A 25,500-nucleotide genomic window follows, 5' to 3' on the forward strand; every position below is an offset into this window, starting at 1 on the left:
GATTTTAAAAAAAGTCAAGGAAAGAGCTGTGCATTTTTGTGCCGGGAGAGTTAAAGTAATCATCAGGGGATATCCAAAAGCTCACTGTGTGCTGTGTGAGAACATTTTAGTGTCCAGGGTGCTTTCCTAACTAACTGAAAATTAAGCGGCATCTGCTTTTGTAAATGATTAAGTCAACTCTAGCTTGTCCATCGTAAGGACAGACTGATGCTGCGGGACTTTGTATTTCTTTTCTATCTTCTAAAATTCTTTTGATCAAAATTGATAATTTGATTGAGAAAATGATCAACAGATAAGATGCTAACCACAATAAACTTTATTTGAACAAATCAAAAATGGAGACCAGCAGTATGAATCATGAAGATGCTGCATTTACATGGAGCCTAATTTTCTGATTATAATTGGTTTAAAAGTCCAAACAGATTCAACAGCCCCAAACTGAACAAAATTCGGTTACAGAGCGATAGTAGTATATCTTAAACTTTTTCATTAACCGATCAAAACATAAATTGTTCAATGTAAATGATGACACCTGATTAGTTTACGGGCGAGTTTTATCTGTGCATGCCCACCAATCTCGCTTGTATTCGCGTTTTGAAAGATGTTTTTCCAATTACCAAGAGTTTGTTCGTAATACAAACTCTTGGTAATTGTAACATCACTTGCACATGTCACACAGCTGTTCTGGTTAAATTATTTTTTTGCGTTTAAAGTCCAAAACCTATTAATCCAATCGCCTGCTGGAGACGCATCCTGTGTCAAACTTGCCTTTACGCACATTTGAGTAGTTGAGAGATGGCCAACAACTTTCTTGTAATATGAAATAATATTAAGTCGTTTTATTTCCTCATTATCTTCGTGGACCAAACAAGGTGATCAGGGCTAATTTTTCCACACAGGTCCGACTGTACTTTGCGTATGCTCTACTTTGATATCTCCTGTTTCATCTAAACAGACGGGACACAATGCCGTTGCCATAAAAGCATATGTATGAGACATAAATTGTCTATGAGGGGAAAAGATTATGTTTTCTTCACAGCCACAAATTATCCAAAGTGGTTGTATTCTGCAGCTCATAATTCTGCGATTTATACCATCTGTTTAATAATGTATGGACTGTGTTCCGCAAGAACGATGACTTTGTATGCTTTTACAATGAATTATAAGCACGAGATTATCAAGGACATTAAATATTGAATTGGTTATTTTAAACAATGTGAGTGGTGATATTTTATCAGCGCAGTGATGGATGGACTGGATGGATTGCTGTGGTTTAACATGCAGACACTTGCAGGCTGCGTAAACGCTCCCTGAACAACTCTTGCATACATAATATAATTTTCTGTCTCCCGCCCAGATACACGCACACATACACACTATACATAGGCTATATGAGTCAGTGGGTATGCTCTGTGGCTCTCTACTGTTTGCTCCCTTGCTCGCATTATCTCCCTGCCTCCCTTCCCCCACTCTCTTTTCAGTGACACAGAAAAACTAACGCCGCCCCCTCCCTCTTTGCTGGCTCGCTTCTGCCCCCCTTTCACCAATGGCAGACAAACACCACACTCTTTCTACTCTTTTCTTGCCATTATATCTTCCAATTTGCATTATCCCTCAGCCAAATCACCCTCTGAGCATCGTCTCCATCAGCACCCTCTCATCACGTCCACGTTCTCCTCCAGCCTCCGTGTTACTGAATCAATGTTAATGCTGCTCTGCAGCCTCCACTGAAAACTGGTTTTGCCTAAAAAATCCATTGCAAGCCGCTTTACCCCCTTCTCTCTCTGTTCATTGTTCCCTCCATCTCTCTCCCTCCCTTCTCTTTCTCTCAGCATCACTCCCTGGGAACCCACTTCTTTTCTCCCTCCTCACTATTTCATGTTGCCTTTCCCTGCATCTCCCCCTCCCCTTATTCATCTATGCGTGCTTATATGCTTCTCTTACTCCAATTTTTTGTACCTCACATTAGCCCTTGATACGTCGCTGCCTAACTGAGCTGTCAGGCAGGAGTTCACCATTTTTGCATCCAACATGTGAGTGGATTTAAAATAACAGCAACTTCTTTTCACTATCTTTTAGTGGCTGGAAGCTATTCTCTTTCTCTCAGTAATCTGGTCAGGGTTCAGTGTGGTAGTCTGGGCAGAGATTGGTCAGGTTGATGGGAGTGAGCGTGGATGTTGGTGGGGGTCGACAGTAGAAGTGTGCCTCTGGTATCTCAGGATGAAGTGACTGAGGGGTTAGACCCCCGCTAATCCCCGTTAACAGATTAATTATCTTTGGGCAATATCGTGTTGCTGGCTTGTTGTGCAGTCGCTTGGGCGTTAAGCTACGACGGGCTACATTGCAACGATAAAGGGTCCCTTAGGGGTGTCTCCTCAATCTTAATCCCTCTCTCTCTCTCTCTCTCTCTCTCTCTCTCTCTCTCTCTCTCTCTCTCTCTCTCTCTCTCTCTCTCTCTCTCTCTCTCTCTCTCTCTCTCTCTCTCTCTCTCGCACGCTCGCTCACACTGAGAGCTTCTCTCCCATCCATCAACACAAGCACCTCTCCACTGTCACTAGACAACCATACAATTATTGGCTATTTAATATTTCAGTAACTGCAAGAGTTATTGTCTTATTTTTCCCCCCCTCCCTTTCCCTTCCCTTATTTTTGACATATTTTTGGTATGTCTCTAAGCCATTTTTTCAGGATGGTGTTTTTTCAAGAGCATCAAGCGTTGATGGCTGGCAGTATACCTCTTTGAGTGGGTAAATATTTCACGGACACCGGCGGAGAGAAGATACAGAAGGAGAGGGAAACCTCCCAGCGCGACCGACAGAGGTAAGATACTGATCTTCTCTCTCTCCTCTCGATGATGCTTTCATTATTGATGTGCTTGCAGAGATTAATCACCAATCAAGTGAAATATAATATGCTTACGCTCATTTGGAGCCTCGCTTATCTTTTTCAAAAAATGCTTAATGGATGCCCATGAAAGCATTACAGCCCAAAAAATGGATTCATGCTTATCAGATATTAAACCTAATGGAGGAATCCTCTCCCATTTGTAGAAGAAGTGAATGATCTGATGATGCTGTGATGGTTTGATTTCATCCAATTATTTCCCCACATTATCCCTAAATGCTTTTGCACAGTTTTTTTAACCTGCATGAAGATGATATTTTTCTGCTCTGTGGGGATTTGTCGATTTGGTCAGCAGTGTGGAAGCATTTTGTCACCATCAACTTGTCATGCTGGACTCTGTGCACACATCAGGGCACTGATTCGCTGTGACTTACTGACTATGAGCTGCACTCACTTACCTTCGGTCAGCTGCACACACTTTGAAGGCTCATTGTTGGAGCTGGGCATTAATTTTGCAGTTGAACGTGAAGTGAAAACTGAATTTTTAATTGAGGATATCCTAGACTGAAGATAACTAAACAGAGCTGTTAATTAATTTGTCCTGGCTGATGTAGTGTGTCACGAGGCTGTAACGCTTCCTCATAAATTACAGTCATTAAGGTTGTTGTTAGGAGGCTTTTTGGACGACTGCTCGGGCTGTAATGTGAATCATAACGGATTTTATGTGGCAATTTGGGAATGTGGATCATTTGAGCTGCAAAAAGGGCCAAGACTAATTACATCCGCTGATCAAGATAGAAGCTGTACTATCGTAAGAAAAAAAAAAAGATGAAGGTGGAGATGAGTCTCCTGTGCTAAAGATGATCCTAAACCCAGCTGACAGAGATGCCTCAGCCTTGCTCTCATTAGCCGCCTCACAAAATGGCCCTTTTCTTTACATTCAGACATCATGGAGTCTCATATCATGCAACTGATTTTATTCTCTGTGTCGTCTGAGCTCCGTGCAGACTGAGCTGGGCAGAATTATCCCCCCGTCTTGTTTTTTTTTCTTTTTTTTTTTTCTTGTCCTTAAGAGCTCACGGTTGGGTGAGAGTCGGTGCCATCTCTCTCCTTGTCTCTCCCGTTTTTTCTTCATTCCCCATCTTCCTCTCTCCGCCGACTGAGCTCAAAAATCCAACTTATTTGGCTTCAGTTATGCAACGGTAAGAGGCATGACAACAAGCTGGCAGGGGACATCACGTCAACTTGAGACTTCCTTTCCGTGACACTTGCTGAGTAACTGCTGCTCCTGGACTGTGAACCCCATCCCCCCTTCACGTCCATCAGCACCTCATTAGGTTGTCTCAATAACTTTCTGGGTTGTGGGAGGATCCTGTCTGAACTTTGTCCTGATGTCTGCCATCATTGTCAGATACTACAGTAAGACACATGACCTGCTGTCATATTCCATATCTTTAACTGTTTGATATTGGATTTCATGAGGTGTGTTCTGCCTGTGCTGTATTGTCGTGTATCAAACGGCGTTCCCTCTCTATGTTGACCCACTTTATTGGCGGTGATGGCACAACAAGTCGACTTGATTCTCCTTTGATTGTGGAGCTATTCCCTCTACATGATTATTGCGCTTTTATCCTCGCCAGAGTCTGATAAATGTCCTCATATACCTCATCTAATCTAATGATTTCACTGGAGACAGATGATCATGAATATAAGCGCACACACAGTCTGTTTACGGTGCTGATGTGGTGGATGGATGTGGCTCTCCCAGCGTGTGAACCATCAAGTTCAGTGCAGTTTTAATAAGGGAAATGGAGTGTTGGCAATGATTCGATTTGTGACAGTTGGGCTGCTGGGACCATTAAGGTGAACAGGCTTACTGTAATGGGCTTAGAGCAGACCCTGTCTAGCCTCTGGGCGAGCTGTTAACTTGTTCTGGACCATAACCGCCCCAAATCTGAATTGGGGGGGGGGGGGGGGGGGGAATTGTCTGGGCATGTGGCTAAATCTAACCTTTTATCATTAGCACAGTATTTAACACAATTCTGTGCAGTGCATTGTAAGCGTGAATCAATGGGGATAGTGGAATCCCTCAGCAGTGTGGAATACTGTGCTGATTGAAAGTTGTATTGAGTAAATAACAGCTGCAGTAACAGATAATACAATCCAGCACAAACCTTTAATTCAGAGACATTACTGGATCCTGTTTGACTCAAAAGAGGAACTGTATCTGTGTGTGATATCAGCATTGAGCTCGGCTGTATAACTCTGTGTTTAAGCATCAGGGCTGTTGTTTTGAATACGTCTGAGCTGTCTTAAAAACCACCTTTCTTAAACAGTAAAGCTCTCATGGTCTCTTAATCTGGGCAGCCGGTATCAGAGGCCTACCAGGCTCTTGTCTCGCCCCTCTGTTCCCCCTCTGCTCCGTCATTGTAATGAGGATTGCACTGTATGTTTTGGCTAACCGGATTTGCCCCTTTGTATTTACCCTACTTTCTCCCCCTTGGCCGGCTTTAGTAAGATATGCTGAACACCAAACAGTGGCTGATGATGGACTCGCATACATCGCTCTTTGTTCAGTGGTCTTCCTGATGCCTTTAACGTGTGTGTTCTCCTGCAGCAAGACTTCTTCAAAGACCTCATATATACCCTATATAATCCACGCTGCTCCTATAGCACATCCTCTTTTATAAGGTGAAGAGAGAGGTCTGTGAATAACAATCATTTGTTAGATACAGTCATGTAATCTGCCTCCATTGAGCGCAAAACCCCCCTGGGTGCAACTAATGATTGTTCTTTATTATTATTCAATCTGTTGATTATTTCTTTGATCACTGAATAGTTGTTTATGCAATGAAATGTAAAAAAAAATGGTGAATAGAGCACGAAGTTACATCTTGAAATTCAAGCCGCTTGTTCAAAATCAAATATATTCAGTTTTAGATCATTAAAAAAATCGACACTAGAACAACTAGTAGTAATGATTTTACATTTTATTTATTTAGCAGTTTTCATAATACTCAGAGACATCATTTAAAAGGAAGTCAACACAACAAACATGCATTTTTGTCAGCCTAAAATACTGAAAGCTCTAGTGTGTAGGATTTAGGGTGACCTATTTGTATAAATGTAATATAATATTCATAATTAGTGTATAAATGTGGAATTATTGTGTTTTCGAGACCCTTATATGAGCCTATTGTATCTACAGAGGGAGCTGGTCCTCTGCGGTGTAGTCCACCATGTTGCACTGTGTCTACAGGAGTGACTATAGCTATATATTTTTAGTGGCCACTGTAGGACAGAGTGGAATTAGAGATATTTGGTCAGAGCCCGACCGGTATTTGATTTTTGAAGATTACTTTAAATCTGATATTGGGGCATAAAAGCTTCCAATATCAATATATCGTTCCAATATACTAATTTTTTGTAATGATCCCTCAAAGGTGGTCATCAAACACTATGCAGGCATTATATTTTACAGTTCAACAATAAACTTTATTGTCCAAAATGACATCCGTGTACTGAAACAGTAAGCTTCACTGGGAGTTCAATTATCAAAAATTATCCCCAGTGTCTTTTTTCTGCACTATAATCTCTAAAACAATTGTTTCCATATCAGGTCATATCAGACAACACTTGCACTAGGTTCGTAGGGCTCTAATTTTGTTTCTTACAATCCACATTAAATCCCCACACACTGGTTAATCAAATAACTGACAAACTGTTTGAGCTCTTAACACATCACAAGCTCATTGTGTTTCTGAATTATGTCTAAAGAAATAATAACACATAAAGCTGATAGTAATATGAATGTAGGCAACAAATTACAGTTATTTGATTTATTGGTACTTGTATGTTAAATCTTTCACTTAATGTTGCCATCAGGAACAGATCTGAAATCAGTGAAACAAAAGCTAGAACAACACACTTCGACCTCCTCTCCGACTGATGTGTGTGCACTGATTTACGCTCTTGAGACCTCATTTCAAGTAACTACGGCTGACATGGTGGCCCTGACTTCTCTCAGGTGATCGCCGCTCATAAATTGTCTACCTCGTCCCCAGATGGAGCGGGAACGAGGTGGCTGAAGCACTCTCCATGACCTCTCTGTCCTCTCAGCTCAGCCATTGGGCTTGGGAAGTCCTTCACCCCTCCTTACCCTCTTCCCTCCCCTACTGCTGCTCTTACTTCACATCCTGGTTTCCTCTGACCCCTCTCTCCTCCCTCCCTCCCTGCCTCCCTCCCGCAGGGTGGAGGAAGGGACCAGTGGCAGTGGAAAATGGCTGCCATGACAACGGTGCCCAGCTATACCCCTTCGCTGTGGGTGAGAATGTGTCACGCCCTCCCCCGGCTGGACCTCACCATGCAGATGAAGGACAACATCTTTGTCCCCGACAGCTGGGAGTACCAGCAGGTAACAGACACCTGCCGCACACTGTAACCACATGCTCGACTGTAACTGTCCACGCTGAGGGGCCACGTTGCATAACGACTGCAGCTCTGTTGCTCTACAAATGTACAGATGTGTTAAGTGACTGTATAACTGCCCATTGAATCCATTAATGTAACAGCAATCTGCAGAGCTATTATGACAGTCCTTTAAAACTCATTTTCATGCCAATTTATCGACCTGATTATTGGAGGTGCGACCCCTTCAGGGGCCCCTGAGTTCATATCTAATCTTTTCCCACCTTGCTTCAGATGCGCCGATGTTTTTTTTTTTAACTGCCACTTACACCTCTGCCTCTGTGCATGCAAAGTAGAGATATTTTTACGCCATTTGGTTCCAGGATAGTGAGAGCGATTCAACACGGTGCGACTCCTCCAGCAGGTTTCCACGGCTGCTATTATCTGCACGCTGCCTGACTGAGCTGTGCAGTTTCTGCTGCAACATTGCAAAAAAGGTTTCATCCTTCTCCTCCTACAGGCTCATAGAAAACGCTCCAGCTAGCAGTGTCTCAGTGCGTGTTTGTGACTTCTCTGCGGTACAGAAAGAGGAGGGGGGGGGACGGGGACGAGGACGCAAATTATCCTGCAGAACAGAAAGACAAAAGAGACTGAAAGTGCTCCAAGTGAGAGAGAGAGAATGAGAGAGGGAATGAGTAATGCGAGGAGGTTGCTGAACAGAAGACCGGGCATGGAGGGAGAGGGAGAGATGAGAGTGGGAGTGAGAGAGTGGCAGTGAATGTATTTAAGTAGGTCACAGATTATTAATAGAGATTCAGTGGTGTGGATAGAAAGAAAGCGAGGGGAGAGTGGGGGAGAGAAAAAAGAGAGAGCGTGGGGAAAGAGGGATGGGTGGAGTGGGGCGATGGGGTAGAGGAGGGGCTTCGGAGAACAGGAGGTGAGATGGAGAGAAGGTGGAGGAACGGGGAATGACAGACGGGCAGATGGGTGAAGGATAATACTGTAGATATGTGTCAGGAGCGAAAATGCATTTCAGTAATGCTGACTTTGTGACATGGAGCCTGATCAAAGTCCGATATGGCTTAGTGACATTAATATACAGATCGGGGATTGATGATGTAAAGCCTTTTAAAATGAGTATGAGTGGTCAAGATGCACCTCAAATTAATTGCGTTAAATTCGTCTTTTTGTCGATGTATTTTTGCATGTAGTCTCGATCTGTATCCTTGACTTTTTCCAAGTTATGTTCTTACCATCTCCTGCTGCTAATGGGGGCAGAACTATATGACAAGCTATGGCGTTTAACAGGATTAGTTGGTATTTTAACCTTCCTGCAAAAATGGAATTAAAGTGCTATTTCTCACATCCACTGACTCATCCTCCCCTCCTCTTCCTCCTTTCAGACTCTGCTGGTTCTGTCCAGTTTATCGGCCATCGCTCTCGTTATCTCCCTTTTGGTGGTCCTCTCCTTCCTCATACACTACTGCTGCTGTCACCGTGGTGACCGGAGCGAGGGATCAGAGGAGGAGGAGGAGGACGAAGATGGCAGCACAGGTCACGGTTACAGCGGGAAGAAGGGGCGGGGCATCTGCTGTGTCACGTGGGTGGCGGTGGCAGCTGTCACGCTGTGCTGGTGAGGAGTAGGACGTAGTCGTCATTATCACCTACAGAACTCCTACATGTAGATATATAGAAATATAAACTTCTTCCTCCACTGATAAAGGGCGCCCTTTATCAATGGAGGAAGAAGTTTATATTTCTTTACTTGAATAAAAGGAGCCACTGAAACACTTTATAAATATACCAGTTCAGTTAAAAGTCCTGCATTTATGTAATTAAGAGTACAAAAGTATAATCAGCCAAATGAAACTGATCTCTTCTTATAATGAGCCCTTTTACTTTTGACACGCAAAGTACACTATAATGATACTTTAACTTGTAGTATAGTATTTTCTTATCATCGTATTTAAAAGAAAAACATCTGAATACTTCTTCAACCATTCATTTTTAGACAGTTTATACTGATGCTGTCACATGAACTACAGTCCAGTGGTTCCCAACCGAAGGTCAGTCCCCACCTGTGGGTCACAAAATAAATCTGAGGGGTCAAAATAAACCTCAGATTCACAAAATGTGCTTTTTTCGAGAATCATTGGATTATTTTAACTTGAGCCTGAAGCTGTTATTCAAGGAACATTTCTGGAAATGTGCTTATACGCTTTCATGCAGATGATACAGCTCATTTTTTTGTATTATCAGTAATTTTTGGGGCCTTTTTCATTGCTTTATTGGATAGAATAGTGTACAGTGAAGAGACAGCAGACAGGAAATGTGTTGAGCGATGTCACAGGTCAACTTCTAAACCCTGGGCCACTGAGGTGTGGAAGACACAGCCCCTGTCTGTGGGGTGGTCGCTCTACCAAGTGAGCTACTGGAGCGCCCCGTTGCCACTCATGTCTTTAGGGTAGCTGTAGTCATTAGCAGGTGGGCTTAGCTTAGCATAATGACTGGAAACGGGGGGGGGACAGCTAGCCTGGCTCTGCCAGAAGTAACAAAATCAACCAAATCACAAATTAACACATGATTTCTACTTTTGAATAGAGCCGGAGTAGGTGTACTTTACTGTACAGACACGCAAGAATGTCGATAAGCTTGGTATCTAAAGTTTTGTTCTGTTCCTTTAAATGAATCTAGTTTGAAGTTTAAAGTAAATGCTTTAAAACTTTAAAACTGCTAACAACTCATTGATCTTAAATGTGACAAGGCAATCTTTTAATGGTCCATGTTCAGAACTATGTGTACTCAGTAGTCATTCATAATGTAAAGTCGTACAATGTAGTGAAACTCCATCTCTGTATCTAACGCATCCCTGACCAGCAGTGGGCAGCCAACGCACGGCGCTCGGGGACCAACTTTAAGCATCTCAAGGAACTGGAGATTTGACCTGATTTACATGTTTTTGATGGCGTAAACTATCACAAGTATGGATGATCCCACGCAGGTTCGGCCGGGATTCAAATCCAGGACGATCTTGCTGTGAGGCACCAGTGCTAACCTCTGCACTGCTATGCTGCTACTTACTACATCAATAGTCAGGTCAAAGCATTTAATATCGTAGTTAAAGAAACAATGGAATTTGTCCTTTGCTTTCCAGTCTGAATGTTATTTTATAGTGAAACATTAAGTGAAACAAATAATGATATAAAGTGATAAAAAGTACTAGAATAGAAGAAATGTTAATAATAATGATAATAAAATCACTGCTACAATAGGTGTCTCCAGGAACATACAGTGTTTACATCATGATGGCACACGCAGACCCACAGGGTGAAAATATTACTGATCATGATGCTGTCGGCTGGTGAATACTGGGAACCACTGGTTTAATCCTGATGCAACACTTTGTATTTCATGTGCTTAGCTTGTGTTTCCTCGGCGAAACCTTACACTGAAAAGTAACTACAGTAGTAACTATAGCTGTCAGATAAATGCAGTAAAAAGTACAATATAACTCTAAAGTGTCGTGCTGTATAGTACTGAAACAAATGCACTAAATTACTTCACACCACAGCCTTTTAGGCGGAACATCAACAAGGCTGTGAGTCACAAGCTGTCACCCTCTCCATCGTCATGTGCTTTTTAGTCTCTCACACAGTCACCACAGTCACTGCAGAGGAAAACAGTCCCGTATGACAGCTGATGGTCATGTTGCATTGCTGTTTCTGGACCACGGGCCTGTGACAGCACTGTGTTCTTTTTTAGTTTTGTGTGTGTGTGGATTTCCTCGTCTTTATGTGTGTGTAGATTATCTCAGCTCGCCCACCTACAGCACAGTCATTTACCCAACGGTGTTCCCTTCAGATCTGGTGACCACGCAGTCCTCCAGTCAGGACATTGTGCTGTAGGGTAACAGAAATGCTGCTTCTGTCAAGCACACCCTTGTTCAGCACGAGTCAGTGACAGGAAGCTCAGCTGCCTTTTTTAATGTGAAGCTACAGGCCCAGCTGTGTGCTGTAATACAATTATAATACAATTTAATGCTTCAGCTGTGCTTGTTGTTATACTCCAGTCCTCTCCCAGCATGTTCATATGCACTGCTGCTGCATCACAGAACATAATGTACTGGAGATCTGATTCTGGATATCACAGTGATGTCATCATATAGAGGCTGTAGGTTGACGTGGTTCATGTCTCCCCCTTATGGAGTGTAATGTAATGTGATTCACTCGTCTCCTTCGCTGACACTCGACATAAGAGCTTCTCTGCGCCAGACTGGGTGGAGGAAAAAAAGGCAGTTTACCTCTTGAAAATATTTCGTGTGACACCCTTTCCTCCAGATGGTGGCCTTTGGTCACAGAAACAGTCATTTGAAATGCAGCTGCATTAGACGGCCGTTCACATTTGGCAGCTTGAAATGCAAAGCACACACAAACGCAGACACACATTCCTCCTTTTCCCCCCTGCTTTCTAATCTGGGTCACATACTTTGTGGGAGATTGGATCATACCATTCCTCTCGGGTTTGAGGGGATTTGACGAACATCTGGCCTGAGCCTTAATCTGAATATTTGAATAACAGAAAGATGTGTAAACACGTCGCTATGTTTAACATTTCGAATATTTTCCTCGCAGAAGCTTAACCGTTGAGTGCTAAGAGTCAGCTTTTCCCCCCCATCATCTGTTTATTCCTTTCCCCTGCGCTCCACTGATGGTATGCTCATACAGAGCACACACATCCCATCCTCTTCAGCTCTATCTCCTTGTGTCACATTCATTTAAAATGTACATACACACTGAATTAAACATTACAGTTATGCCTCTGCTATCTGTTCTGCTATCCCCCCCCCTTCTCTCTCACACACAGCATACACCGCACACCCACCCACAATGTTTTCATGTCTTCTTTTTTCCCCCCCTCTTTTGCAGTGTTGCCATAGGCGTCGGTTTCTATGGCAACAGTGAGGCTAATGATGGGATGTATCAGTTGACCTCGTCTCTTCTCACAGCCAATTATACGCTAGCTTCCATCGATCTGCTGGTAAGTGCTGCTCTCCGCAAGTAAACTGTCATGCAGAATATCTGGCCCGCTGTATGTGTGTGTGTTTGTGAGAGAGAGAGGAGATGTGGTGTGCAGAGAGAGAGAAAGAAAATCAGATACAAACTTCTGTGTCATCGACTTCCCTGTGGTCAGACAGTGGTTTATGTGTCAGACTGCCAAATGTCCTCCATCTACTGTAGACAATACAGGTCAGGATAAGTACATTAATCTAGGTGATGAGATACATCTGGATCAATGACCTGTGAATGAGTGGGTAAATCACAGCCCGACTAATTCCTATCAAAGAAACTAACTTACCAGGTCATTAAATTAGACCGTGATATCTAATCTGACCCTCACGAAGCAGCAGCATTAGACACAGAGACAGTGGACAGTCACTGGAAAGAATAAAAGAATAAGAAGCATTAAAAAGAAACGTAGTCCTGCTGACAGAAAAGTGAAAAGAGCATTTTTTTTTTAAGTGATCACATGAATTATCACATGTATGGTCAGCGAAATGCAGATGAAATCTTTTTAAAGATTAAAAATGGCAGATTAAATGGATTTATATGAACTCAGTATGAAAACTGCCGTATATAAGGTAGAGGAGTCTCATTCCCAGGGCATCAAACACTGATGCTTTGGGTTGGTGGTCAGCCAGAAGAGGTGAGAGTCAAACAATCAACTATCTTTTCTTTAAAGGATAAATCCCCTGAAAAACGATATGATTATTATCTGCTCATCCGATAAGAGGTGAAGACTCGGAGTCCACGCAGCATTCTCCTGAACAGCTGAAGTAGATGTGGACTTAACATAAAAGGACTCCATGCAGTTTGTCCGGCGTAACCCAAGTCTTCAGAAGACCTGAGATCCCACATTGATTTGAAAAGATGTTATTTACACCGTCAGTGCTCATTGAGCTCATGCACCCACCTCACACAGGGTGTCAGCTGATGCTTTTAGCTCAGCAGCTACAGGGAAGATTTCGGCTTTTAAAACGGTGTATAAAATCATCTTTTAGAATCAATTTGAGATCTTGGATCTTCCGAAGATCTGGATTACGCTGGACAAGTATGTGGATGACACATTTTATCCTTTTTAATGATAACTTTCTTCCATTTGAAAACAAGGCCCCTTGTTCTACAGGACAATGATGCAACAGTGTTTTGCTGTGAAACTCCAGAAATATTTTTTGGACTCCGAAACTTCACCTGACTTTTCATCAGCATAGGGGAGAGTCGATAATTTAAACCTTTGGCTGAATTTATTCTTTAAGTGAAGCGATATCTTCAATAGCTCTGTCACTCAGTAAAGAAGTCAGTTTGGTGCAGTGCATTTTGTGTTCTCTGTTCTGTTCTCTTAGCCAACTTAAGAGTATTTCCATGTCGGAGGAAGTTTGGATCAACAACTTTTGTTCTTCTTAAAGTGAAGACCCCAGTTTCACTTCTAGCAGTCATGATGGATGCAAGACCTGAACTTTCACTTGTGTTATAGATTATGAGGGACAAGCATTAGCAAACTGAGGCACCAAGAGCCCCATCTTCACATCTCGCCGTCCATTACTCAGACAATCAAAGCCCACCACAATTTTATGAGCATTATCATCTCTACTTTGTGGTTTCCGTCCCACTTAACTCCCCTCAAATTCTTCCGTCCTCCCTCTTCAGATTTCAGACACAATCGCCGGGCTGCAGCTGTCTGTCTCTGGCCCTCTGACCTCCATGGAGGAGCTATTTACCGGCAGTAAACCCTTCCTGGTGTCGACGCGGAACTGCCGGCGGTTATCTGACAACGTGGTCAACCTCCTCTCCTCCATCTCCCTGGCTCGGTCCAGTGCGGACTTCAGCCTGGGGAATGACAGCAGTATCAGCGGTGCATCCATCATACCTCTGACCCCGGTCCCTCCCTCCGTGGCTCCTACAGTCGTGCCGACCAGCGGCTTGATGCCCAACCCCTTCTCACCTGGCTGGGCAGCCAACACACTGATGGTCAATGAGGACTACAGGTGAGGCTGCAGTCTAGATTGATGACATGTTGAATATACGGCTCAAACACACAGTGGAAACTGATTTTTGTTTTGGATGATTTTTAGTACACCACAGTAAGTGTTGCCTGGATCTGTCCCTTAATTCAGATCCTCACCAAAATATAATTGGGTCTATTCTCAGCCGTGACTCATCCTCCATCCAAGTTTCGTGGAAATCCGTTGAGTGGTTTTTGTGTAATCCTGCTGACAAACAGACCGGGTTGAAAACATACCCTCCTTGGCAGAAGTAGTAAGCATTAAAGAGGTATGATGGACGCACCGCTGATTAAAGTCTTCTGAACGTGCAGAAATGTTAAACTTTCAGCATCCCTTTTATTAAAAATAAAAGTCATCGAGTCACTGATTAATAATGCATTATTGATGCAATATTTTTGGGGGTTTAAGTGGAGCGGTGCTTTCAAACAAGTCCAAAATCACGATCACATCGCCTCAGTGGGCTTCATAATCTGTACAGTGAACAACACCCTCTGCCCTTAGACCCTCGATTTGAGTGAGGAAAACTTCCAGATATTAAAAAAACCACAACCTTTTAGCAGGGAAAGCATGGAAGAAACCTCAGCACGAGACACAGAAGAGGGATCACCTCTTCCAGGACGGACAGACATGCAGATACAGAGCAACAAAATCACAGAGTATACAAATTTCAACAGTAGATTGTATGAAATATATGTGAAGAATGTGGATCCAGTAGGACAACAGAGCAGTCCGAAGCTTCGCCACACGACCTCCACTCCACCATGATGACCTTGAAGAGGACATGCCGCACTAGATGATTCGAAAAAAAATAAAACATTTAAAAAGCACACATGTCAGAAGGTTTTAAAACAAAAGTGAGCAATGATGTGTGGGGGTCCGAAGGGTATGACGATCCAGATCTGGCTTATATGTGAGGTACTGTACCTTTGATTAGTCCCAACCTACAGATCTATGGACCTGTCAAATAAAGTTTACTGTGATATTATATGAATTCAAACATTTCTGCATTTCCCCTCAGAATCACAGATAAAGTTATATATCTATTGCCTCACCACCTGCAGTAAACATTGGCAGTGAAAGTCAGTGTTCTGGGAAGGAACACTGAAGCTGTTTATGATTCTTCTCAATCATGCGTTTGTGATTTCCAATAAAATAGATGGCGCAACTACATTCTTATCTTTTCTGCCCGTAAAACAACCTGAATTCTTGTTCCTCCTGCCTCCGATACTCATTGTTGCTCATACCGATCGGTCAGTTCTCTAATGAGTTCAACATTGTGGCCAGAAACATATTCACAAGAGAACTTTTTACATCCTGTTCAGCGGAAGCATCAGGTGTTAAAATACAATCTGTCCTGGAGTAGTTTTCATTACAGTGAGAAGTAAAGCAGCATAAGGACGAGAGTAGCAGAGTGTGAACAACTTATTAATTTATACAATGAGCGAGCTGTTTACAAGTACAGCTTGACGTTGCAGTAAAGAAAGGCAAAAATAACAAACAAAATCTCCCCAGTTTGAAAAAAAAAACACCTCAGCCCTAAACAGAAAAAGAAAGAAACAAAAAGGCCGAACGACTAAACCAAACTCCCTTAGCCAAACAAAAACAGAAGGAAGCGGCTCTGACGCAGTTCACATCGACGCTTCTCCGAGGACAACAGAGTCATGGACAAAACACACAATATACAAATATACAATCCAAACACAGCCAGGTGACCACTTCACAGCGACCGTTTTGTGTTGCTCGGAGCCCGGATCCAGTAGGATTTATCTGTTTATGTCCTCTTGTGTTACAAGAGGCGGAAGAAACTCTCCTCACCAGCACTTCATAAATGTTGAATGTTTATTAAGATGGCTGCGTTTGTTGAGGTAATACGACGGACAAATGTTACAAAGCATAATGGGGTCGATATGATGCTCTTATATCTAGTATCCCACAATGAACACAATTTAACTGATTAATAAAAGTCCGTAACTATATCAAAGTGCTGATAAATAATTCCCATCGTTAAAACAATAGGCAAGTGCTTTTTCCCATTAACAGACCACACACAGCAAACACAACAGACGTGATTTATCTCCGGACTTAAACAGAAGGAGGTTGAGTAAAGTTCATCTTAACTTCACCACTGTGGAGTCTCGTCTCTGCCTTGTCTTGTACAGACGCATGTCTCATCTTTCCTTGGGGAAATCCCAGATCAGCCGTGTTACCAGAATCTTATCACTCTCCTCAGCAGTTTTAATTCTGGTGTTGTACCCATTTTTATCATTATATGACAAAAATGAATGTTAATCTGTGGAGTGCAGATGAATGTTGAGGAAAAGGCTGGGGAACACTTTACATCACAGCTCAGTAATACAGTGATTTTAGTGGTATTTTATTTTTGATAATAAAGTTAAAAATGAGGTAATACTTAACAATTACCAAAGGACCTACTCAATATTAGTCAGAGATGTTTTAGTGTTTGATTTGATTATTTCTTCTGTGACAAATCTGAGGTTTTATTTGGTGTTTTGTGAATATTTTTGCTCGCAAAAAACAATGCGACACATTTCATTTTACTTTTATTGCATTTCCACACACCCATATCCCCATATCCCTCACTAATAGTGTAATTACCACCTAATAGCTTGGTAATGACAGCTGGTGTATCTGGGTAATATTGGACTCATTGCTATCTTTAAATGTCTTCTGGCCGTTTATTACTACTGAGGCACAATGTATATTGAGCTGTAATGTAAAATGTTATCAAAACGTCTAAGCGGACATTGAGTAACGTTTTTGGGGGTTCTAACTGTTTATCTCTGTGTGTGTTTCTCTCTTTTACAGGTGGTTATCATACGTGTTGTTGCTGCTGCTCGACCTCATAGTGTGTCTGTTCATCCTGCTGGGACTGGCCAAGCAAGCCCGCTGGCTGCTCATCCTGTGAGTGCACACACACACACACACACACACACATTTGTATCCACAAACCATACAGCGCTGATGGTCAGGGTGTCCTCTCAGCTGAAGAATTTGTGCTGTTTCCCCACAGGATGACCGTGCTGGCCTGGCTAGCTCTCTTCCTAAGCTGGGGCTCCCTGGGCTTGGAGACAGCCACTGTAGTGGTGAGTAGACCCAGAAAAAACTGCTCTGGAGGGAGGGAGGGAGGAATAGGAAGAGAATGGGACTGTCATGGAGGGATTGGCTCGCTACAGCTGAGGAAAGAGAGCTATAGGAGGCCGAGCCCCGATGGCAGGCTAAAGCTGTGCATGTGTGTGTGTGTGTGTGTGCGTGTGATTTCTGTGCCCATTGTGCTAAACCGTGAAAAGACCTGCCTCCTAGGGAACGCTGCAGTCGTGGCAGAGGACCAAAAAGGCAGAAAAATGGGGCAGAGATTAAAGATTCAATGCGTGTGCACAAGCACATTTGTGAACAAAGTGTGTTTGTGCATCAAAGTGCGCGTACTTCATGTAAGTGTGTTTGCGCTGGTGTGGGCGTTTGGCTCGGAGAAGTAAAGATAGGAGATGAAGAGAAGTGCTTTCAGCGAGAGTGAGGAGGGGAGAGGAAGAGTGGGGGGAGAGTGCATCTCCAGATCAGTTTGAGAGAGCGAGCGAGCCAGAGTGAGTGTTGGAGAGAGAGACAGAGAGAGAGAGTGGTAAGCAGCGCGAGGCTCAGAGCTGTTACTGTACCTCGGCCCCCTTCAGGCTTTAGTCTGAGCAAGGAAGGAGGTGGAAGTGTGAGTGTAATCCTGTGAAAGTGAAATTCACTAACATGCTGCTGGACAACGCTCGGCCGTGCTTTTCAGCGCCTAAGCATGACAACAACACCAGTGTGCTGCGTCTGTCAGAGGCAGTGACGTTTATGAAGAACAGATCAAAGAGAAAGTTTGAATGTCTCAAACAGAGGACTGCCTCGTTCTCAGTGTGCTCTCTGAAGGGGGAGACTGTTTTTTTGTCTGGCCCGGGGGTGTGTGAAGAGGGTAAATGGTAGCTGTTTTTCTGCATTGCTGCCTACTTTAAGAGCTCCAGTGTCATGTGGAGCTGGCGGGAGATGTCCCAAAGCCTGTGGGTCCACACAGAGCTGCTCTGTCCCTGGTCACTGACAGGGAAACAAAGGGCCAGCTGTGGACATGCCCACTTTATTCTGTCCCCGGGTCGCCGCTTTTTCCCGTCAGGCACTGGGGCTCTCTCTCTCTGTGTGTGGCTCTCACTCCCTCTTCTGGTGGGGAGATCTCATGCTGAGTGTGTTTGTGGGGGCACTGACTCAGAAATAGGCCAGGATGCAGAAAATAATGTATAGAGGTGATATGGAGAGAGAGGCTAACACAGGGGAGGGTGTGAGTGATGAGCTCATGGAAAGAGATCTAGATGTCAGGGGGGGTATCCAGGCCAGCGTGTGATGCAGGCAGATCGATATTTGCGGCCGTTCTGTAAGCAGCTGTCAGATATCTGAGGAGGTAAGTATGTCAGTCGGTCAGTGTGTCTACTAACTTTTCCCTTGTGATTGTTTTTTTCTCTCGCCCTCCCCCTTTTTCGCCTCGTCTCCTCTCCTGCTGTCATCCTTTCTCGCTCTCCCTGTCACTCTCGCTGCGTTGCCAGGCCCTCAGTGACTTCTGCTCAGATCCAAACACGTTTGTCCTCAACTCCACCCACTTCAACACGGGCACCAGCTCAGGTACAGTACCAACCTGTCCACCTCCCCCCTACTCTGTGCAAGCTACGCTTCTGAAAGTACTGGTTGTTTTCCCATTTCTGCGTTGCACTTGATTTGACCTCCCAGCTGTGTCAGCACAATCTCATATGATGACTGTTAAATGTTCCCACATCTTTTCCATTGTCGGCCATTCAGATGTGTTGGATTATTACCTGACCTGCAGCAGGCGCATGAACAGTCCGTTCCAGCAGGTAATGTGACCCTCTTTCAGTCACATGTCTTATGTATATATCATTGCAGGCGTTTAGGTATGTGAGCAGATTGTACGCCTGACTTGTTCCAGGCTGGTTAAGGACAAATATTTAGAGGACGGGGTGCACAGCTGTTGCTGCACGTCCTGTCCTGAAATGACATGCTCTGCGGATAAAAAAGCTACCCTCTCAGCATATTAATGGTATAGTTGAGCGTATAAATGCACGTGAAAGCTCTTAACACTCCTGATATGTTGGCTTCAGCTGCTGACCCAGTCACAGAGGGCACTTTCCAACATTCACACACACCTCTCCAGTCTGGAAAGAAACGCTCTCACACAGTTCCCCAAAGCTGAGGTATGTTCTCGCATCTTAAGAGAAGAAAAAACTAATTTCCCGTCACCTTCACGGCAACTCCTCTAAGTCCAACTTTTCTTCTCGGCAGAAATCACTCAGGGAGGTTCAGCAGATACTCAACTCCACAGAGGGCAACTTTCATCAGCTGGTGGCGCTACTGAACTGCCGAGGCCTGAATAAGGTAACTGAAGGTGCAAGCGCGTGAAGACAGGAGCTGTACTCAAGAGCTCCTTCATTTTCATTGATGTGTTTATCAATTTTCCTTTCAGGACTACATTGACTCTTTGAAAGGCCTTTGCTATGACGGGATGGAGGGACTGCTCTACCTCTCCCTCTACTCTTTCCTCTCTGCTCTGGCCTTCACTGCCATCCTCTGCTCTCTGCCCGGTGCCTGGAGGAGCTTCCCCAGGTGAGAGAGGGGTAATATATGTGTGTTGCACGGACAGAGGAAGTACAAATACTGTTAGTGTACTTGAGTAGATTTGTCAGGTACCTGTATTTTAGTTGAGTACTTATTTTTCTGACAATGTTTGACTTATACTCCCTATGTTTTATTACAAATATCTGTACTTTCTACTCTTTACATTTTCAAAACATGTTCGTTACTTTAGGTTGAATGCATTTGTGTTGAATTAGCAATTACTTTAACATCACGAGACTGACTTCAGCCTGTCATTTACTGCAGGCGCAACAAAACGAAATGACGTAAAGGACGTGACAAAACAGGAACAGACAGAGAGGGAGACCCTGCAGCCCTCTGTTCCTGTTTAGTCATGTCTTTTACTTCATTTCGTTTTGCTACGTATTTTCTTATTCTCCCGATATGTCGGTATTTGAAGTCCTGGGAATGAGGAACAGCTCGGACGAATCCCACTGATTCTACCTTTGAGTTTAACTGTCTTTGAATTATATTAATAGGACTTGAAGTTCAGTTAGTTTTGCACAGAAATAGCTGTTAGAAATGTCCCTCAGAGGGAAACTGTTTACTTTTATACTTTGAGTTCATTTCATTACTTTTACTTCTGTAAGGAAGTTGAATCAGTACTTTGACATTCTTTTTCCAGAAGTATCTGTACCCTTGCCACCTTTATGCAAAGGAATAGTGTGCACGCTGCAGTTGTTTCTGTCAATTTCTAATAGAAATAAGCACATGCAGGACTTTGTTGTTTTCATGAACTTGCACCGCTTTATACTCTGTGAATTTCTTTGCATAACCGCTGCCAAAAGCAGCAAAAGAGCGTGATGGTGGGAGCCAGCCTAGATTGAAAGAGAAGAACTAAATCCATCTTGTTCCACAGCGACTGGGAGGAGATGTACTCCTCTGCTCCTTCAGTCATGAAAGAATATGTGCAAACTGTCCTCAATCACATAATGATTGCAAAATGTTGGAGGTTCTGCATGCCATATGATGCCGCCTGGCATGCAACGTGGAAAAACATTGGAGTGCAATTTAGAGAGTTGGTTAAAAATTTGCCAAACAGCATCACATTGAAAAATGACCAATAACAGCCGGAGGTTTGGCTCTCAGTCCACTTCAAAGTGAATTAGATTTGTTTTTTTGTGAATTGGTTTTAACTGAGTTTGGCCTTCAGGAGTTTGTCGAATCTGCTGAGAGAAATTTGGAGCAGGTAGTTTGTTCAAGGTTTTCTGCAATCCATGAGAAAGAACTCCGAGTGTAACGACAGCAGGATTATGTAACGTGATTGGTGCTGTTGTGTGAATGATTAAGTCAAATACATTTCTTTCCTTAAATATTACTCTTTAATTAATCATAAGGAAGAGATCAACTGGATCTGTCTCGGAAGAAGTCTTTTAATGAAAACAAATATTGATGTAAACTGATGATGGAACTTTAACAAACGGTTTAATAAGGACACAGTGGTGGTCATCGTCTCTGCTCACACATGTCCCCCTCTCTCTCTTTCATGGACGACAACAGTGAATCAGAGGAGTACGAAGACTCGGACAGCGAGAGTGAGGACCCCTTCACCTCCCATCAGGCACGTAGACAGACGGCCTCGGGGTCTCAGCGAGGGGCCATGGCCCCCTTCTATAATTACCCGGGGGCCGGGTGGACACCCCCCTTTTCTAGCGCGCCGCCCCTCCCGTGAGTAACACCGACACACAGACACAAAGACAGACAGACAGACAGAACGCCCCAGATGTTACATGAGGAGGAGGTGGAGGTTGCTCTTAGATACAGTTCTGGCACCCAGCTTGTGTTTCTGTGTCGAGGTCTGTACCTCTGGGCAACTTTTATACAGGTCAGGGATTATAAAAGATTCAGGATGCACACAGCATTACAACAGACTGAGACTGACTGAGACATAGTTTGCAGACACATAGTCTTTCTGGTGAAGACACGAAGATGCAGTCTCACACACACAAACACACACGCAGATGTCACTAGAGAGTAGTGGAAGTGCAGTGTAGTCAGCTAGGTTCACACACTTCTCCTCTAGGATTAGTCCAGGTCCACAGAGCTGTCAGGTTCAGCACATGCATTGCAGACAGACACACAGACAGGTCAATATGGACTACAGTGTAGGCAGAGAAACAGACACAACGCCAGAGGTCTGTCTGTCTGTCTGTGTGTCTGTCTATCCGTCTGTCGAGTGTTACCGGACAGACGACGTAGGCCGCTCGCTCATTTCACAGATCTTGTCTCAAATGGCGTCCTGTCTCCTAAACAGCAGTAAGACTACTGCTGTGTTGGGGGGAGGATGTCATTGATGAGGCAGCGCTCGTAAAAACTCCGGTCCGATGTGAGGCTCAGGTTCACTATAGGTAACCCCCAGCCCCAGCCCCAGCCCCTACCCAAACACCCCTCCAAGCATCACTCTCATCTGTCTCCTCACTGTGGTGTCCAAATCTCTGGATCCGTCTCCCACTGCTTCTGTCTTCATCACACCTCCTGCTTCCTCTCTGGCTCTGGCTTTCTCATCTTTTTTATGTTTCTTCCCTGTCTCCCTCACTGGTGTTTCTAAGCTGTAGTTAGCGCTCTTAGAAGCCTAATCGTGGACTATTTGACTTCCTATTCTAACGCCAGCTGGTCATCTTGACTGCTCCCACATCTAATATTAACAGAAAAAATAAGGATGAGGATGCTGTCTAAAAAACTAAACTGAACTGTCAAGGCTCAGGAACTCAGCTAGCGCTAAAAATACAGTCCACTCCTCTTAAATGGAATCTGCTCGGGAGTGCTTTAAAAGCTTTCTGGGGTTTATCGTGCAGATAAACAGATTCATTAGGAAAACAACATTACAGCTGAAATGGGACTGGTGAGTCACACCCCAGCTCTAAATGCATGTAATTGCAGATTATTGTATAAATCCTGCAGTGCATCATCAGTCAGGAGTGGTCTGTATGCCTGACGCTGGGTGCCAGCAGTACTAATACCTCATAGTTTCATAGTTATACTGAGTGCTGTGTTTTTCCGCACTATATTTCTAACCGCTCTTTCTCCTTCTTTCCTGTTACCTTGTCCTTGGGTCCCGTCACCCCGCGGCCCCCCCGTCCCCTCTGTCTTTCTCAACGTGTCTCACCCCTGTTTCCCTCTCTTCTTCATCCTTCCATTCCTCCTCTTCCCTCTCTCTTCTGTCCTTGTTGTCTCTTTCTATCTCTATACAGGACTCCAAACGTTTCCTCCAATGGCAACCCTGGCTATGAGAGCCTCCCCTTGACTGACAGGCAGTCCCCACCCCCCTCTGTGAGTTCCTCTGTACTTGTGACGCCATCGCAATCTGTGCCATTTTATCGCTGCTCCTAGTGCACACGCTCGCTTTAATAATCAGTATCAAACGGACTGACATGGTGGCGAGGCTTCGACCTCGCAGGACCCCTGTAGGCTGGCCTTTTGTTCTCTTTGCTCCAAACTCGTGCAACAATATGAAAGATCACTTTCATTGTTACTAATGAACTTGTTCATAACTCTGTTACTAACTTCAGTCTGAGAGCTCTTCCTGTTTTATCCTCACTATCTGACCATTTGCATTCGTTCTTGGCCTCAGAGACACTAGTTTGATAAAAGAAGGAAAAAATAATCACAGCTCAAGGTCCCCTTACAAGCTTTTTTCCAAGGTTTTCACCCATGTGATGTACAAAGATCTGATATGACCTAACTTTTCAAACTCCATCAACTGAGCAAGACCATAAGATGTCAATAGAAACAGCATTTTGACAAAAGTAAACACACAAACACAAACAAACAAACAAACAAAACTTAAGACCTCCTTGCCACCTTTTCCAGAGTTTTCGGTCAAATCTCATAGTTTCCATCAGTGCATATATACATTAACATGTTATGACTTGACTAAACTTTCAGTCTCATATCTCATGTCTTGTTTCTGACATGATTTCTTTTTTATCAGAATAATCTTCTGATTTAGTTTTTTAGAAGGAGATTAAGAAGGAAATGGGTGATATAAAATGAAAAGCCTCTTAAAATTCAAGAACTTTTCTCAAGTTCCTTCCTGACTATAAAAACAGTTTAACAAAAGTTTGCATTACAGTCTTCTTAACTGGCTCTAACCAATTTCAAGTTCAGAGGAAGGAATACACCGTGCAGTACCTTTACCTCTCCTTTTGAGTTTTATTCGAAAAAACTCAAATTCTGGAGGAATGTACTGAAGCCCATCGGTCAGATGGTGAGAAAACGAGCTCTCAGCTGTTCCTGATCAGTCAAACTCAACATGCGTGAATAACGAATGTTCTTCTCTTCTCTTTTTATTCTCTCTCAAACACCTTTTGGACCATCTCAACCTCTCCTCTGTTGAACCGTCTGTTCTGGACGTGCAGTACTCTCCCAGCATGCTGACTGGTTACGGGGGAAGTCAATCACACCCCAATCCTGCCCATTCGCGGAACCTGTATTCACGTTGATTATTATTTTTTTGTTAGGAAATGTATAGAAAAAAAATGTTTAGTTTTCATATGAATGGACACTTTACTGAACAGAACAAGAAAAACTAATCTAAGTACAATGAATGCTAGGTGTGAATTCAAAGTGCGTAACGTCAGTACCACTGATATTATTATTAGAAGCACTTAAAAAGATACAGGTCTACATGGACTGTTGATATACGCGACAGTGATGATGCTGGTAAGATGGTTGTGCAATGCTATGAACCAAGTTCCACTTGGTCTAAATTCTTTCCCCTTGTCTGTCCAAACTCTGTGTAAACTGTGAACAGTGGTGAGGCAAGTCAGAATGGTATTGACGTTACTACGTTGTAGTTTTATATTCTTAAATGTATCAGTACCACCAATTTATTTTTAAGTTTTTATATAAATATTGTTGTAGAAAAGTACTGGCACGTAGCAACACGACACATTTTTTTCTGTGAATGGTTATGCAGTTCCTTCACTTGGTATCTTTTTTTTTTATTATTATTATTTCTTTTTATAGGTGGCAATTCTGTATTTTCCTTGTATTACCTTATGGTATTCTGTATATCTCACTGTCTATAATATCTGAATAATCATCAACCTTTGCTCTTAAAGAAAAGAAAAAAAACTCAAGGGCTACGAAGACCCTGTTTTAATGATTGAATGGAGAACTACAACTGCCACTCAAGTCTTGAGAGTGGAGAACTACAAATCCCATGCAAATGACAGCAGGTACATAGCAATATGATTCTTGCTACTGGTGCTGCAGTAGCCCTACCGTAACTAGCAATAATAACTATGTATAGCATCGGGTTTCTGAGATCTCTCCAAGATGTTTTGTGTATATATGGTATGGTATGTTGGAGATTTCATTGAATCCCCCGTCCTTGCTGACTGACCTTGTTAACCCCTTGAATTGAGTTTGTATGGTTATCAATGCTCCTTTTGAATGGCATCCTTTTACACTCAAGAGTCTAATATAAATAAAAATAACTTCAATAACCTTCACCTCGTCTTCATCGTGTCTGCAAGTCAGTAAGAGACACACACAGCATGCTTTAC

At 43.3% G+C, this 25,500-nt stretch overlaps 1 protein-coding gene across 5 annotated transcripts; it reads left to right on the forward strand.

Annotated features, from left to right (window-relative positions):
* Window positions 1-1,819: 1,819 nt before the first annotated feature.
* ttyh1 (tweety family member 1) lies at window positions 1,820-25,442 on the forward strand. 5 transcript variants are annotated; one of them, XM_030394445.1, is made up of 16 exons: window positions 1,820-2,033; window positions 2,677-2,820; window positions 7,094-7,258; window positions 8,655-8,884; window positions 12,177-12,288; window positions 13,956-14,293; window positions 17,138-17,233; window positions 17,343-17,415; window positions 18,889-18,964; window positions 19,139-19,194; window positions 19,459-19,551; window positions 19,640-19,732; window positions 19,821-19,960; window positions 21,491-21,658; window positions 23,182-23,260; window positions 24,349-25,442. In XM_030394445.1, the coding sequence occupies exons 3-16, from the start codon at window positions 7,124-7,126 to the stop codon at window positions 24,430-24,432; spliced, it is 1,773 nt and encodes a 590-aa protein (XP_030250305.1). In that variant the 5' UTR covers window positions 1,820-2,033; window positions 2,677-2,820; window positions 7,094-7,123; the 3' UTR covers window positions 24,433-25,442. The 5 variants fall into 5 exon arrangements, with proteins under 5 accessions (XP_030250305.1, XP_030250304.1, XP_030250308.1 ...); XM_030394444.1 differs by lacking the exon at window positions 1,820-2,033 and having other exon boundaries at window positions 2,471-2,820; XM_030394448.1 differs by lacking the exon at window positions 1,820-2,033 and having other exon boundaries at window positions 2,471-2,820; window positions 21,491-21,551.
* Window positions 25,443-25,500: the final 58 nt, after the last annotated feature.

Source organism: Sparus aurata, chromosome 17 (genome assembly GCF_900880675.1).
Source record: "Sparus aurata chromosome 17, fSpaAur1.1, whole genome shotgun sequence".
In the NCBI taxonomy this organism is placed as follows: Eukaryota; Metazoa; Chordata; class Actinopteri; order Spariformes; family Sparidae; genus Sparus; species Sparus aurata.